Source organism: Myodes glareolus, chromosome 11 (genome assembly GCF_982192425.1).
Source record: "Myodes glareolus chromosome 11, mMyoGla1.1, whole genome shotgun sequence".
NCBI lineage: Eukaryota > Metazoa > Chordata > Mammalia > Rodentia > Cricetidae > Myodes > Myodes glareolus.
The window spans coordinates 14,071,572-14,087,878 of record NC_142036.1 but is presented as its reverse complement, the minus strand read 5'-3'; the positions used below and the strand labels follow the sequence as shown (position 1 = coordinate 14,087,878).

The window sequence follows — 16,307 nt, the reverse complement described above, 5'->3', positions numbered from 1 at the left end:
GTTCAAGGCCAGCCTGGTCTGAAAAAAAACCAAAAACAAAACAATAAACACTGTAGCTAAAATATATAAAGAACTTTTTAAATTCAATAAAGGCAAACATCCTAATTAAAAACAAGTAAAAGATCAGAACGGACATTTCTTTGTTGTGAACTGATGCTTTTTTGTTTGTTTGTTTGTTTGCTTTTTCTAGACAGGGTTTCTCTGTAGCTTTGGACTCTGTCCTGGAACTAGCTCTTGTAGACCAGGCTGGCCTCAAACTCATAGAGATCTGCCTGCCTCTGCCTCCCAAGTGCTAGGATGAGAGGCGTGTGCCACCACCACCCACCCAGCTTGTGAATTGATGCTTTTTATAAAACAATGAAATGTCACTTCTGCCAGGTCAAATGGCTATAAATTTGCTGGTTCTATGTCTATCTCCTGGAGACCAGGAACAAACAACTATAGGCTGGCACCATCTGCGGATCCTTCATTAGGGGAGACTAGCAAGTTCTGCAAATGTTTATAAGAGGGAGCGGGAGCACACTTACCAAAGTGCTACAAGACCTGGGCTACGAGGGTGGTAAAAAGTAGCACTCCACAGGGTAAGACCCACGTGGAGTAGGACAGAGTGGGTGCTCCAAAACAGCTTTTCCCTCACCCTAGTACCCTGTTCCACCTCCCTCTCCTGTCCCACCCACGGCCAGCAATGTTGAAGCGGGCAATACCATTCTGTAGGGTCTGTGCTCTTGACTCCTTTCCCAAGTTCACATGGAAGCCACCACCTAGGCTTGGGGTTTTGCCAGCACCTGGAAACATAAAAAACAGAGGTTAGCCAGAGCCTGGGAAAGCAGCCCCGAAGCCCCTTTCACTGACTGTGAACAAAGGAGAACCTAGCATTCTAACAGGAAGAGCAACAGGCTAAGTAGAAGACTTTGCTCTGCCTAGCAAACAGATGTGGTCTTGACCAGAGGCATCCCAAACCTTTACAAGAGAAAAAAAAAAAAATAGGAACTGATGAAATGACTGAGTAGTTAAGAGCTCTTCTCTCCACACTTGATGACTGGGGCCCACAAAAGAAGGGAAGAACTGATTCTACAAGTTGACTTCTCCACACATGCACCATGACACCTCCCATAAATAAATGTCTTTTTTTTTTTAAGGATTTATTTATTTATTATGTACACAGTGTTCAGTCTCTATGTATGCCTGCAAGCCAGAAGAGGGCACCAGATCTCATTACAGATGGTTGTGAACCATGTGGTTGCTGGGAATTGAACTCAGGACCTCCAGAAAAGCAGTCAGTGCTCTTAACCTCTGAGTCATCTCTCCAGCCCCTGGTTTTTTGGTTTTTTTTTTTTTTTTTGAGACAGGGTTTCTCTGTGGCTTTGGAGACTGTCCTAAAACTAGCTCTTTTAGACCAAGCTGACCTCGAAACTCACAGAGATTTGCCTGCCTCTGCCTCCCAAGTGCTGGGATTAAAGGCATGCGCCACCACCGCCCAGCAAATAAATGTAATTTTCAAAAAGATCAAGAAAACACATTCTAGGGGCTGGAGAGATGGCTCAGCAGTTGGGAGCACCGATTGCTCTTCCAGAGGTCCTGAGTTCAATTCCCAGCAACCATGTGGTGGCTCACAACCACCTATAATGAGATCAAGTGCCCTCTTCTGACCTACAGGCAGAATTCTGTATAAATAAATAAATAAATAAATAAATCTAAAAAAAAAAGAAAGAAAACACATTCTATTGCTCTAATTAAAGTAGATATGTACTTTTAATATAAGTCAATCATGGGATCTGGAGAGATGGCTCAGCAGTTAAGACCAAGTACTGCTATAAAAGAGGATTAAGATAGGTTCCCAGTCAGGCAGTTCTCAACCACCTATATATGACTCCAGTTCCAGGGAAAGCCAACACCCCTGGCCACTGTGGGCACCTGCACTAATGTGTACATACCCACACACAAATGCACACATAATTTAGAATAATAAAAATAAGATCTTAAAAACCAAAACTTAAATTACATTTAAAAACAATAGTGGCTCTAGGCGGTGGTAGCACACACCTTTAATCCCAGCACTAGGAAAGCAGAGGCAGGCGGATCTCTGTGACTTTGAGGCCAGCCTGGTCTGCAAGAGCTAGTTCCAGGACAGGCTTCAAAGCTACACAGAAACCTTGTCTGGAAAAACAAAACAAAACAAAAAAAACCAAAAAAACAAGAGAGAGGGGGGGGGGCGCAAATGGATCAAGACCTGCAGGCCAATCTGAGATACACAGCCAAAACCTTGCCTCATTCCCACTATTCCCCCATCCCCATCACCAAAGAGAAGACTTCCACTTGAGATGAATGCTTACTGCAATCTTTGCACTTCTCCACTCCAGCTCCACACTGCGAAGTCACTAATCACTGCCACAGGCACAGTCCACCTCCCACACTGGGACCCCCACACTTTTGCCTGGGCTGTTCTACTTTTAGTGGCTCTAGGAGCCACCTTCTGATTCTTGTTCCTGCCACCCCTCCACATGTGTGCAGCAAGAGGAAACGTGGTGTGAAAAGCACTTACTCAGCAAATGTCACATTAGGTTAAGGTGCTGGCTGACTCAGGCTTCCTCAAGTGTGAAAGAAGAAAGGCCAAATATGACCTCTTGATGGAACTGCCAACTACAAATTTGCCTATATTTTCAAATTTCAGATGTGCTCTACTTCTAAAAACACTGGGTATTTTGCTTTTCTTTCCTTCCTTCCAGACAAAGTTTCACTATAGAGTAAAGGCTGATCTAGAACCTAGCCTCCCAAGCGCTCAGACTATAGATGTGCACTACTATGCTCAGCAGACATTTGGTACTTTCTACAAGTCTCTGTAACAAAAAAAGTACAGCATAGATGGGCTTGGCAGAGTCTGCCCCCTTGTGGACAATGAAGAAGAAATATACAATCACAGGTCACTTGGGGAAGAGCCTCTGACTTAGCAAAGAACAGAGAGGGTTGAACCCAAGACAACATGGGTATAAACAGACTGGATGTGCTTTGAAACAGACAATGCCACCCTTATAAACTGGATTAGACCTAGGTTTCCAGAATAAAAAGTCTTTACAACTGTGCTGATTTGATATAGAAGGCTAGATTGAAACTTTGAGGCCAACCTGAGCTACAGAGCAAGACCCTACTTTAAAAAAAAAAAAAAAAAAAGCCAGTGGTTGTGGCCCACTCCTTTAAGCCCAGCATTCAGGAGAGAGGCAGGTAGATCAATAGATCTGTCATCCTGATCCACAGAGCAAGTTCCAGGAAAGCTACACAGAAAAACCGTCTTGAAAACAAAAACAAAATAAGAAAAGGTTCTTTGCAGGTGAGACGGCTCAGCAGCTAAAGGAGGCTGTTATCAAACTTGAGCACCTGAGTTTGATCCCTAAGAACCTAGATGGGAGAGAACCAACTTCCATAAGTCAGTCTTTGAATTCTACACACACATGCAGAGTGGCATGTACATATACACATAAATAAATGTAATAAAAATGTTAAGTTCTGATTAGTGGGCTGGGGAGTACCTGCTCAGCACATAAGGCCCTGGGTTCTACCCCAAACACCATAAGCAAGTCTGATTATTGGAACCTCAGGGAGTACATTCAGCCTACTAACAAGGTTTGCTGCTCCCAGGATAGGAGAGGATGAACCCTGAGGAGGCAAGAGCCACAGGTGGCTTGGTGCAGGAGCTCTCTCCGCAGTGAGCATTCTGAGAGTAGTCCCAAGTGTTGGGAAGGAGAAGAAGCACAAGGGTCACCATTCACTGACAAAGGGGCCTCAGAGGATATGGCACATGCTGGGAAGTGTGTATTATGGGAAACCCTGCTTTGCCCTATCATCCTTACTCATTAAAGGTAGGCCCAAACTCTCATGGTATGGCTCAAATTCCAACTTCTCCAGCTACCCACTGCCTTGTATTTGGCATCTGAACCTGCAGTCATGATGCCCAGTACTTCCCTTGGCACAGGCTTCTTGAAAAAAATCTCTGAAATCTAATCACGGTTATAGGGTGGTTAAGTTTCCATAACCAGGAACCTCCTGTTACAGGACCCTCATCACTCACTTTAGTGTATTAAGCACATATTCTAGAGTAGACTATTAAGTGTGCAGCTTATCTTACTGTAAACAAAGACACCTAGGAAAGAGACAGATGTTTTAGGATCTACAAGACAGCCACCAATGAAGAAACAGCTTTATACTGAAGCTAGAGGGAGGCCAAGATGAGCAAGGAGACCAGGGATCTAGGAGGGTAGGAAATGGGACAAGTCTCTTTCCTGCCTGTGTTATCATGCTGATTTTGGGAGTGAGGTAGACAGGTAGCCATGTGAAAGATGGCTGTTCAAAGCAGTTGACACCTCCCTTTTGTATAACTTACACCTTCTACTAAGGTTAAGAATTCATGACCCCAGCCGGCGGTGCAGGCGCAGGCCTTTAATCCCAGCACTCGGGAGGCAGTGGCAGGCAGATACAGTTCGCGCGCCACTGTATCGAGGGGGTAACACAGAATTGGGTGTTACAACAGGCATTAACATTTTGGCAGCTATTTAAGGGTGTGTAGACAATGCGGTAGAACCACTGTCACAGCAGTCCTGAAGACACCCTTGGGAAGTCACCTACAAAGAATAAGAACTTGTGTAACATGTGAAATATACCAAAGGAAAAGGCAGAAGGGAAAGTTCAAAACCAAGTCAACGTTTTTTGGAAATAACAACAAAACTGATAAACCAGCAAGAAAGACAAAGGGAAACACAGACACGACACTAACATCCAAGGAAAAGAGACATCTTACAGACATCTAGGAGATGGGCTCATGGGCTGGGGACAAAGCTCAGTGGTAGACAACTTGCTTAACACACACACACGAATTCCAAAATCAGATGGACCCATTCCTCAAATCTGAATTCCAAAACAAGTCAGAAACTATCTGAAACAAAACTACAACAACTGCTATGACAGAAGCTGAAGAGAAAACCCCAAGTCCAACTGACTACATTGCAGAAGTATACATAATATATTTAAGAATGACAGGACCAAAAAGTGGTAGGTACACACCTGTAATCTTGGCTATGTATAAGGCTGAGAAGCAGGAACATCACGAATTTGAGGCCAGTCTAAGCTACACAGTGAAACTAGGAAAGAAAAAAAAGAGCAGAGAGCATTGGGCACAGTCCCTTCCAGAAAGTAAGTGGGACATTGCTCGCTTGTTTCAGGAGTGTATTACTTGGACACCTAAGGCATTAAACTACAGACCAATATCCCAAGTACACAGAGACTAAAATCTACGAGCATGTTCAAAGGATAATACCCCAAGTGAACTTATTTCTGGAGCTCACAGCAGACAGGAGTTGGGGAGATTGCTCAGTGGGTTAACCACTTGCTGTGCAAGCATGACTAAAGTGCAGACCCCACATAGAAGCTGGTCAGGTATGACAGCCACCTGCCACCCAGCACTTGGAATACAGCTGAGAGGGAATCCTTGGGCAAACTGGCTACAGTAACCAGTTCAGCAAAAGACCTTGCTTTAATAAAGTGTACAATTATCAAGGAAGACACCTGATGCCAACTTTGGGTCTCCTCACTCAAGCACCCACACATGCATGCATGCCTGTACATACATATATGTTCACACACACACACAGGCCCCATACAGGGCCTGGTGGTGCACGCTTGTAATCCCAGCACTTGGGAGGCTGAGGCAGAAAGAATACTGAAAGTCTGAGGCCAGTCAGTCTACATAGGAACACCTTGTCTCAAAACACAAAAAGAAGTAAGGTCTCGTAGAACAGGCTCATAATTCCAACAACTTAGGAGGCTGAAGCAGGAGGACTGCAAGCTCAGTGCCTGCCTGTGCTACTGATTAAGTTCAGTGGCAGAGCACTTGATTAGCATGAGCAAAACTGGGTTCTAGCCCCTGAACCACACACATACACACACACACACACACACACACAATTACTCTACAACAGAAGGGAAAGCGACTACAAATCTACTATTCTAAAAAAGAAGACAAAAGCTGGATGGCTCACAATATCTGATCTCAAGATATTAAGATGTAAGGATGGATGCAAAACAGAACCCAGAATAAGACTCACATGAATGCATACAGTGCTCTGCTGAAGGTACAATGGTAATTCCATGTAAAAAAAAAAAAAAAAAAAAAAGGAAGCCTTTCAGCAAATTGTGTGGAAAACGACCTCCACATTCAAGAAAGGAACATCATCATTTTCCACAAGGTGTAACTCAAAATGTGGCCCAGGCTTCCATTGGCATAGGATTGGGGAGTGCTTAGTATGCCAGTGGCCCTGAACTAGAGCCCCAGTAAATAAAATAAAAACAAAACTACATTACAATGTAAACAATAACTTTTAGAATACAAATGTAGTGATTCAAACAAAGACATTTTAGATTCATGGCAAAAGAACAATCAAAGAAAAAGACCAACTGGACTGTTTCAAAATGTAAAAACCTTTGGTCAAAATAAGTAACTTCTGCTCGGTGAAACATATATAGAAAGAAGGACTTGGAAGTAAAATTCACCAAAGACTCTCAACACTCAACGGTTAGGAAACAACCCTACAATAAGGACTAGGCAAAGAACTGAGGTAGGGCATATCTTCTTCTAAGCCCTTAGGGCAATGCACACCTGTCAGAGTGGCCAACCGGGAAAACGGAACGTGAATTAGATGAGAGCCTGAAAGCCGAGCCTACCAGATTCCGGGACCCTGCCTGAAGGCCTCGGTTGAACTAAATCGCGCCGCTTGGACCGAGAGGATCACGGAACTCACGTCAGTGTTCGGGATACAGCGGGAGGTTGCCTGCAAATTCCTGACTGGACCCCGCCTCAGTTTCCCTGCCTGACTGCCCTTGGCAGGACGATCTGCTTCAGTTTCTCCGTTTGCCTTGACTTCCTACTCATTTCGCACAGTCAGCCCTGCCCGCCCCCGTTTTCCCGCGCAGCAGGACCTACCGTCCAGCGACACGAACTGGCCGACTGCCGACGAGCCGCCGCCACTATTCTCCACGAATTGCACCTCGGACACGATGATGTTGTCCTCGAGCACCGAGCCGCAGCCCGTGCACACTGCATCGCCGCGCGCCGCGTCAAACTCGATATCCGTGCCGCCGCAGCCGCGGCATACGCGGCCCGTCATGGTGGAGCCGCGGGGTCCTACCGGCCCCCCGCCGCTCCGCTGCCCGCTCTCCGTCCGCGGCCCTTAGCCCACAAGCCCCGTCGCACAGCCTCCGTCTCTCGCACTCTCGCGAGGTCGCCGGCGCCACCCCCGCCGATTCGTCGTGGCAGATTCGCCACGCGCGTTTCGGCCGCGCCGCCTCCAACGGCTGAGCCGCGGGACCAAGAAAGGAACTCAAAACGCGTCGGGACAATGGGACCGAACCGCCAACCTCACGGTCCGCCTGAAGGGAAAGTCCAAGTCCGGAACCTTTACAGGCCTCGCGGGCCACCAGCCAGCAGAGGGGACTTGCGGTTCGGCGAGGAGGGCGGGACGGAATCGGTTAGCGCCGCCCAAGACCAGACAAGGGCCGTGGGAGGAGCCTGAGAAGGGTCAGAACTGTGGGAGGAGCCTGGCGCAGGGGCGGGGCTTAGCGTGACGGGATCCAGATAGCACTGTGGGCGGAGCCTGGGAAAGAGTCCCATGAGGTATGGGAGGAGCCTGAAGGCGAGGCCGCAGTCAAGAGGGCCGTGGGCGGAGCCTAAGGGGAGCGAACAGATTGAAAGAGAGAATCTGGAAACAAAGTAGTGGGAAGGGCTTGCGGCCGGTGCTTGAGAGCGTCCAAGGCCCGGCCCAGGGCCGTGATGGGGCGGCTTTGGTAGGGACAATGGACTGTGGGGGAGGCCGGGAGGACCGACGTCGTGGGAGGAGCCACGCCCTAAGGCAGGACCAAGAACTGCGGGCGGGGCCAAGTTATGAGAGGTCCCGGGGAGTCTACTCTGGGACTCCGCTGCACCCTGGTAAGGTGAACGCTTGGTACCCTCAGCGCTAAGTTCTCTCTAGCACTCCCTATTTCCTGACAACGACAGCTTTGGGTAGGGTGGTGAGCTCTGGCGGAGTGGAACTTATGCATAGCCCTCTGGATCTTCTGGTGCGGTTCACTATCTCGGCCATACCCTGCAGTCCTTGGGAGTTTAGCAAATCTTGTGCCAAACTTGCCAAATCTTCTGCCACAGTCAGGAAACTCCAAAATTAGGCTGCCGAACGTCACAGAACTCAGACTGAATTAGAAAGCGCCCTTTTCTGGGTTAAGAGAAAGCATGCAAACATGCAAACTTCTTACCAGCTTGCAAAACCAGTATAATCCCAAATGAAATAGCAACAGGATTTTTTGGGTTTTTTATTTTTCGAAACAGGGTTTCTCTGTGTAACGGCCCAGGCTGTCCTGGTACTCGCCACCAAGGTCCAGCTTCAACAGGATTTTTTAAAGAACTTGAAAGAGAATATCCTTGAAACCGCAAAGAAAGGGTTGGCTAGGCAAGAAAAGGCGCTTGCGAACAAGTCTGTCTAACTGCATGAGTTCCATCCCAGGAACTGAGGTAGAGATGGACGGAGATAACTGACTCCGCAAAGTTGTTCTTTGATCCCCACACGTGTGTACCCTCTCTAACACCATACACACAATAATAAATTTTAAAGTCAAAATGGCAAACGAAGGGTTTGAAGGGTCTGGAGTGCTACATAATCACCCGCAAGGGATCCCAATCAGCAGAGGGATTCTCAATCAGCTTGCCATTGAAGGCTTCAGAAGGTCCAGGACAGCCAGCAGAGAGATCCTGTGTACAAAAAAGAAGGAAGGAAGGAAGGAAGGAAGGAAGGAAGGAAGGAAGGAAGGAAGGAAGGAAGGAAGGAAGGAGAAGGGAAGAAGGAGAGAGGGAGGGAGGGAGGGAGGGAGGGAGGGAAGGAGGGAAGGAGGGAGGGAGGAGGAAAAGAAAAAAATGCAATATTCCAGAAGACCCAAGAGAGGCACCCACAGGAGCACCTGATTTCTATATAGTTGGTGTCCTCAGATGTTAACCTTAGGCAGGAATCCCAAGACTGAGGACCAGAATCTTCCAGACCTCTTCACAAATGTGTCACAAACAAACAACAATTTTTTACTCTTGTCATGTAGAGGCTGGAAGTCAGGGTCTGAGCAAGATTGTTTGCTTCTGAGGCCTCCTACCTTCTGCCTCAAAGGGTCCCCCACCCCTGTGTGTCTGTGTCCTCTTAGCCAGTTTGGGGTTTTTTTTGTTGTTGTTGCTGTTGTTTTCTTTTTTTGGTTGTTTTTAAAAACGGGTTTCTCTGTGTAGCCCTGGCTAGCCTGAAACTCACTTTGCAGACCAGAATGCCCTCAAACTCTCAGAGATCCATTTGCCTCTGCCTCCTGATTGCTGGATTAAAGACATGCACCACCACCTTCAGGTTTTTAAAGGACACCCAGCTTCAGGTTTTTAAAGGACATGGCCATAGTGAATTAGGACCTATTCTAGTGACTTGATGCTACCATAATCATGTCTTTAAAGATCAGAGCTCCAAACATGAATGGCATGGGAGCAATTCATAGTGAAATGCTCAGATCTTCCAGGACTGTGCAATGAGTTCAGACAAAGCATCTCAAGGTGATGTGCTTGGTGCTTCATTTTTAATATTCTAGGGGCATCACTGCACCAAGTGAACCCCTTTTTCAAACATCCAGCCAATTGCAGGTTTTTAATCGGACACAAACACTAGGTTACTGTAGATGGAGTGGTCATTCCCCCTGGGCGAGGGCACATGAGCCTTTCCCTGAGGACTTCAGTGAGGGAGGGGCTGGCTCACTTTCCTCCAGTGCTTGCCCTGCTAGTGCAGTGACCTATGTGAGTGAACTGCATTAATCACACTGCCTGGGAAAGATTACACAGTGTGATTGAGGGATTCTGGCAACAACATAATTAAAATGAGTTTTCCTAAATTCCAAATTGACTGGCAGATTTGTCTGCCTTGTTCTCTTTCACTTGATGGTTCTCAGTTTCCAAGCTTGAGCTGTTTTATTTGTTGCTGGTCTTTCTTCCCTCTCCCCAATATACCGTGTCCCCACCAAGTCTGTCTTTCTGATGGCTCTTGCCTACCTGGCACACTCGTGGTAAATGGGGCTGACACTATCTGATTCCCTTCTAAAAATGGCCTGTATGCTTTTACTCCAGAGTTTCTCCCATATTTTTCTGCTTGCTCCAGGATACAACCTACTCCATCTGGCCTGTGGAAATCTCAAAGTCCCAAATTCCTGTTAAATCCCAGTGCTCAATGTAAAAGTGTTAAGTAAAAATACTGGCTCAGAACTGTAATCCCAGTCATTGAGAGGGTGGGGCTGGAGGACCATGGGTTTAAGGTCAGCCTCAATTATATACAGAGTTTGAGGCCTAAGGTACTTGAGACCCTGCCAGTTGTTGCTTTCAAATTGCCAGGATCATTGTTTATTAACCATAAAACTTGAGAAAAATAAAATCACCCTGCAGAAAAGAAGCTATACTTTCACCTATTCTGGTGACAGGGATTGAACACTGTGTGTTGTCAGTGGTATTACGTCTTTTGTTAATGTCATTGACTGTTCTCTGTATGGTAGTAGGACCTTGGTATTTTCCCATATTTCATCTATGTACCTGATCATAGCATCATTATATCTATTGCAAGAAACACTGAGGAGCATTAAAATTTAAACTCAAAGGTCACTCCGATTCCCCCTGACCCCAAGTCATAAGCCTAGGTTAACTGTGGTCAGTAATAGTAATAGGCATGGTGTCTCACATCTCTAATCCCAGCTTGCTGGAGGCAAAGACAGGTGGATCTCTGTGAGTTCAAGGCCAGTCTGATCTACAGAGTGAGTTCCAGGACAGCCAGGACTACACAGAAACTCTGTCTCTTTCGGAGGTCCTGAGTTCTATTCCCAGCAACCACATGGTGGCTCACAACCATCTGTAATGAGGTCTGGTGCCCTCTTCTGGCCTGCAGGGACACATGGAGGCTGAACACTGTGTACATAATAAATAAATAAATCTTTAAAAAAAAGACATGAAATAAAATGACTACTCTAGGTCACGCTGCTCATGAGCTTGAATCTCTGATTTTTCACACTATCACATATCATGACTGTTCCTGTAGAGCAACACTGAGCACTCCCCTTTGCTGGACACCTCATGCCCAGGGTGAGTAAATGTCATAGCCAGCCTGACATTTCCCTGTTAACAGACATTCCTTCCCACCAGCTCTTCCTCTGAAATACCACACTCACCTGCAATGCCACACAACACGTACCCAGGCAACCGCTGCCAACCAGAAGAGGGCAGCTCTAGACTCCATCCTCAGGTGCAAGGTGAGGGAGCCCACACTCTGAGCAGAGTAGGCCAGAAGGGGGTGCCTGTCTCTCAGTGAATTGAGATCAAGGGACCAGCAGGATAGCCTTTGGTCAGCATTCACCTGTATCAAGCAGGCAATCAAAATGTGCATCTCCCTTTACAAAGAAAACAAAAACCTATTCTTTGTGAATATTTTAACACCTTTTTTTAACATTGGCCTATGGACTTGTATGGTTTCCCATGGCTGTAAGGGTATTACCTACCAAATATCTATTCCAATAAAGATGGCCCTTAGCTTGTAAAGGTGGAAGTGCTGAGGTGTCCTTATTTATTTTTCCAGAACTCATGCAACTCTAGCCAAAGGGCGCCTGGCACCCCTGGGTCAGTCAGTCAGCCACAGTCTGTCTTGATTTATCTGACACAAAACGTATTTTTATTTTTCTGAAATAGGGTCTCATGATGTAACTCTGGTTAGCTTGGAGCTTTCTATATAGACCAGGCTGGTCTCGAAATCACAGGGGTCTTACCTCTGCTGCCTCTGCAGTGATGAGATTAAAGGTGTACACCACCAAAACCCACAATTGGTTTGACACAGAACATTTTTATTTCCCTTCTCAATTAATATACTTTACTGTAGCAAAAAGAAAAAAAAACCCACGAAAGACAAACAGAAAGGAAAACAAAAGAATTGACTGAATTCCCAGCACACAGAGGTAATCTCATAGTGCTTAGCACAGTTTATGGTATTTTTATTGTAGTTTAAATTCCTGTGCACCAATATTTTTGAAAGATGTATTTGATATGCATAATCATGTATTGATATTGTCATGTACACACATGATAGGTTTTGCACTTTTTGCCAAGTAGGATCAGACTTTGTATTTTCAGTTGTTTTGTTTGTTTTTGAGGCAGGGTCTCACTGTACAACAACCATGAGCTGCTCAGTAAGCAGGTTCGTTCAATGTCTATTTTCAGACCTTCAAGTTTTAGTTACTGACATTCTATCAGACACATTGGAATATGTCTTTTTTTCCCAAGTGATAGTAGTACCACCACTGGCCTCTCTGTGAGCACCTATGGCTGGTTTCACACCTCTCATCTTAGTTCATGATGAAGGGAAGTGGGAATGGTATGGTTAGCTTTACTGTCAACTTCCACCGATTAGGGAACCTCACCTGAAGAACTGTTCCTTTCATTTCACTGTGGGCCTCCGATACCTAGGGCAAACTGCATTTGCCTCTCTCTTCACGTGTGGTGTTCAGAGTTTGTTTACCAACAAACTCCCACAAAACAAGGCAACATGCTAGGTGATGGTGGCCATACCTTTAATCCTAGTACTTGGGAGACAGAGACAGGCAGATCTCAATGAGCTCAAGGCCAGCCTGGTCTACAGAGTTCCAGGATAGCCAGTGCTATACAAAACAAACAAACAAACCCATTTGAAAAATCAAAATCAAGGGGGCTGGAGAGATAGCTTGAGGTTAAGAGCATTGCCTGCTCTTCCAGAGGTCCTGAGTTCAATTCTCAGCAACTACATGATGGCTCACAACTATCTGTAATGAGAACTGGTGCCCTCTTCTGGTGTATAGGCACATATGCAGGCAGAACACTCTCTCTCTCTCTCTCTCTCTCTCTCTCTCTCTCTCTCTCTCTCTATATATATATATATATATATATATATATATATGAAAAACCAAAATTAAAACCAACAAAAAAGAAGGCAACACATCATAAAGATCATGTGATCTAAATGCAGGAATTCCCAAAAAGCCCACATATAAACACTAGAACCATCATGCTCAAGATGACCTTGGGTCTGGCAGAGAGCTCAGAGATAAATGCAGTTTATAAAGACACAAGCTGGGAAGCAGAACTAGCAGAATGCAGAACCAGGCTTTCCAAAAAAAGAAAAGAAAAAAAATAAAGGAAGGAAGTAGCAAGCAGCTATAAACTGGGAGGGAGAACCTGTCGGTCCCATACTGTAAAATAACTGTCTTATGCTGGTGTTTTACTTTTCTGGGTCCCCCCCCCTTTTTTCTGAGACAGGGTTTCTCTCTGTAGCTCTACTGTCCTGGAACTTGCTCTGTAGATTGGGCTGGCCTCTATTGCCTGACTCTGCCTCCTGAGTGCTGGGATTAGAGGTGCGTGCCACCCCTGCTGGGGCACTGTGAGCCTTTTCCTTTTGAGCTGTCTGACTTGGGTCTTTCAGCCATCCAACGGTGACCAGGCTGGGAACATCTGTGCTCTTGGACTGCAGCTACTTTGGGCTAATGTGGCTTTAGAGCTGCTATGGCAGAGGGAGGCCTGATGTAAATCTCCAGGGACACTAGGCCTTCTAGAGCCTAGCTGATACTGCCCTTCCCTGTGGAATTCCACACAGTCTTCAGGCCTCAATCCAAACTCATCCATGACCTCCCACTCTCTTGCTTCTGGCTCGTTGCCTCCACCCAGACCCGAAATAATCACACAGAAACTATATTAATTGCAACACTGCTTGGTCAATGACTCTAGCATATTCCTAGCTAGCTCTTACATCTTAAATTAACCAGTTTCTATTATTTTGTATATTACCAAGAGGCTCGTGGTTTACCGGTAAGGTTTCCAGGCATCTGTCTCCTTCAGAGGCAACATGGCATCTCCTTGACTCTGCCTACTCTCTCTACATCTCTGTTTGAATTTCCCACCTGGTTTTACTCTGTTAAGCCATTGGCCGAAAGCAGCTTCTTTATTAGCCAATGATAATAAAACATATTCACAGCATACAGAGGGGAATCCCACATCAGCACAGTATCTGAGACCATACCCTTTTCATATCCAGACTGTGTCCTAGCTCAGGAAGGATGTCCACCTCTCCAGGGCAAGCAGTCCATTCTTACATCTCTAAGACTTGACACCAACTTGGTAATAACTTATTGAATGCGTTGATGAGAGCATTGCTTTTTTTTTTCTCTGTTTTGGTTTTTCCAGATGGGGTTTCTCTATAGCTTTAGTGTCTGTCCTGGAACTAGCTCTTGCAGACCAGACTGGCCTTGAACTCACAGAGATCTGCCTGCCTCTGCCTCCCGAGTGCTGGGATCAAAGGTGTGGACCACCACTGCCCTGCATAATGAGAGCATTTCTGAGCTTTCCAACTCTGTGGCCCTGTGAGGTCTTGGAGACGACTTCAATGGCAGCTCCCGGTAGCAGTTTTGACTGCTGTCAGCAGTAGCGGTTTATGTTCTGCTCCGTGCCAACCACCTAGCAAGGCATTGACATAGAAGACCCATAGGCCATATTGATGTATAAAGCTCAGGCTCTTGCCTAACTAGGTAAGACATAAGATGAATCAGAAAATGGAGTTACAGCAGGGGCCTGTGAACTTTGAACTTTTTGGTGGTTTCCCAAGGACACTTCTCCAACTACAAACAGCTCTTGTTCCAAATGTTATTTGGTAGAAGAATAGGGACTACATTAAGATTAACAGATTGGCTAGGCATGGAGGCACAGGCCTTTAATCCCAGCACTGAGGAGGCAAATGCAGACAGATCTCTGTGAGTTAGTTCAAGGCCAACCCGTTCTACATAGAGAGTTCAGACCAGCCAAGGCTACGAAAGAAGTCACAGAGGAAGACTAGAAACCTTTCTTTACCTGGCATCATGTAAGGAATAAAGTATGTTGGAGACAAATTCGGGAAATACAACCAGCAACAGAGGTGGGTGCCATAAAAGGTCATACAGTGAATGGCCAGATTTTTGCTCATTAGCTCATTTCCATTCTTGGAAGTTCTTTTTCTTCTTTTGAGATTTATTTTATTTTGTGTGGGTGTGCAGAGGCAAGTAGACTGTGTTGGATCTCCATGGAGCTGGACATGGATGTTGGGAACTGAACTCCTGTTCTCTGTAAGAACAGCAAATGCTCTTCCAGCTGAGCCCATCCTTCAGCCTCCATTGTTCCTTTCTTAGTAAGCTATTTCTATCCCATGTCTAACTTAGAAGGCATGTTTTCTCACCTTCTCCTGCTGGCTGTCAGGATTTTTACCTAACCTGTAATGTGCTTTCTTTTAAATGCTAATAAAATTGCTTGGTTTCCTTTTGAATTCTTTTATTAATAAGACTAAGAATACTACAGGAGAATATCAGTTTCCTCAATAACATCTGTGGTTCTGTTCCACTCCTACGGATCATGTCTGCAACACTACTCAGCTCAGAATGACCCAGTGTCTGGTGCTCTGCCACGAGCCTTCCTGCCCACAGCCTCTCCTAACACCCCACTTGGCTTCTGAAGGCTACCTAGGTTCCCAGACAGAACATTCCTTTCCCCAAAGAAGGCTTCCATGACCCACACCCCACATGACCAGGGTGTCTTCTGTGTGTGAAGTTTCTGTCCCTGCCTCCTTGATAGTAGCTTGGCCGAGTTTGTAGCCCTGACCCTGACAAACAAGGATGACAGGGATTTGTGCACGCAGGAATGCAGAATATAAACTAAGCTGTCACAGAAACACGAGCTGCTCGTGCCTTTGGAACTCACCTTATGGACTGAAGTGTTGTTTGTTGTCTTACTTTTTTTGCTCTTTTGGCTTTTTTGGAAGACCCACCACCCAGCTCCCAAATAAATCACACTTGGAGTCATTTTTCTTTTAAGTGGTCAGCCTTAGGTTGACTTGCTTCTTGCCAGTTTTTCTTAAATTATCCCTGTCTACCTTTTGCATCTGGGCTTTTATCTTTCTCTATTTCTTTTCTTTCTCTTTCCTTCCTTTCTTCCTTCCTTCCTTTCTTTCGTCCTTCCTTCCTTTCTTTGTTTTTTGAGACAGGGTTTCTCTGTAGTTTTGGAGCCTGTCCTGGAACTAGTTCTTGTAGACCAGGCTGGCCTCAAACAGAGATCCACCTGCCTCTGCCTCCTGAGTGCTAGGATTAAAGGCATGTGCCACCACTGTCCAACTCTTTCTCTATTTCTTCATACCTTTCTTTACTTCTTTCTCTGTAGTGTGCTATGTAACTAGGTGGCT

At 45.8% G+C, this 16,307-nt stretch overlaps 1 protein-coding gene across 4 annotated transcripts in view; it reads right to left on the bottom strand.

Moving 5' to 3' along the window:
* Positions 1–7,509, bottom strand: part of Brf1 (BRF1 general transcription factor IIIB subunit) — a 52,431-nt gene extending 44,922 nt beyond the window's left edge. The window contains exons 1-2 of one of the 4 annotated variants that reach the window (XM_087911486.1): positions 6,968–7,509; positions 705–785 (exon numbers count right to left, since the gene is read on the bottom strand). In XM_087911486.1, the coding sequence (XP_087767612.1) occupies positions 705–785; positions 6,968–7,151 (265 nt within the window). In that variant the 5' untranslated portion in view covers positions 7,152–7,509. The remainder of the gene's footprint in view (positions 1–704; positions 786–6,967) is intronic. The other 3 variants (XM_087911485.1, XM_087911488.1, XM_087911487.1) reach the window with 3 other exon arrangements.
* Between the last annotated feature and the right edge of the window lie 8,798 nt (positions 7,510–16,307).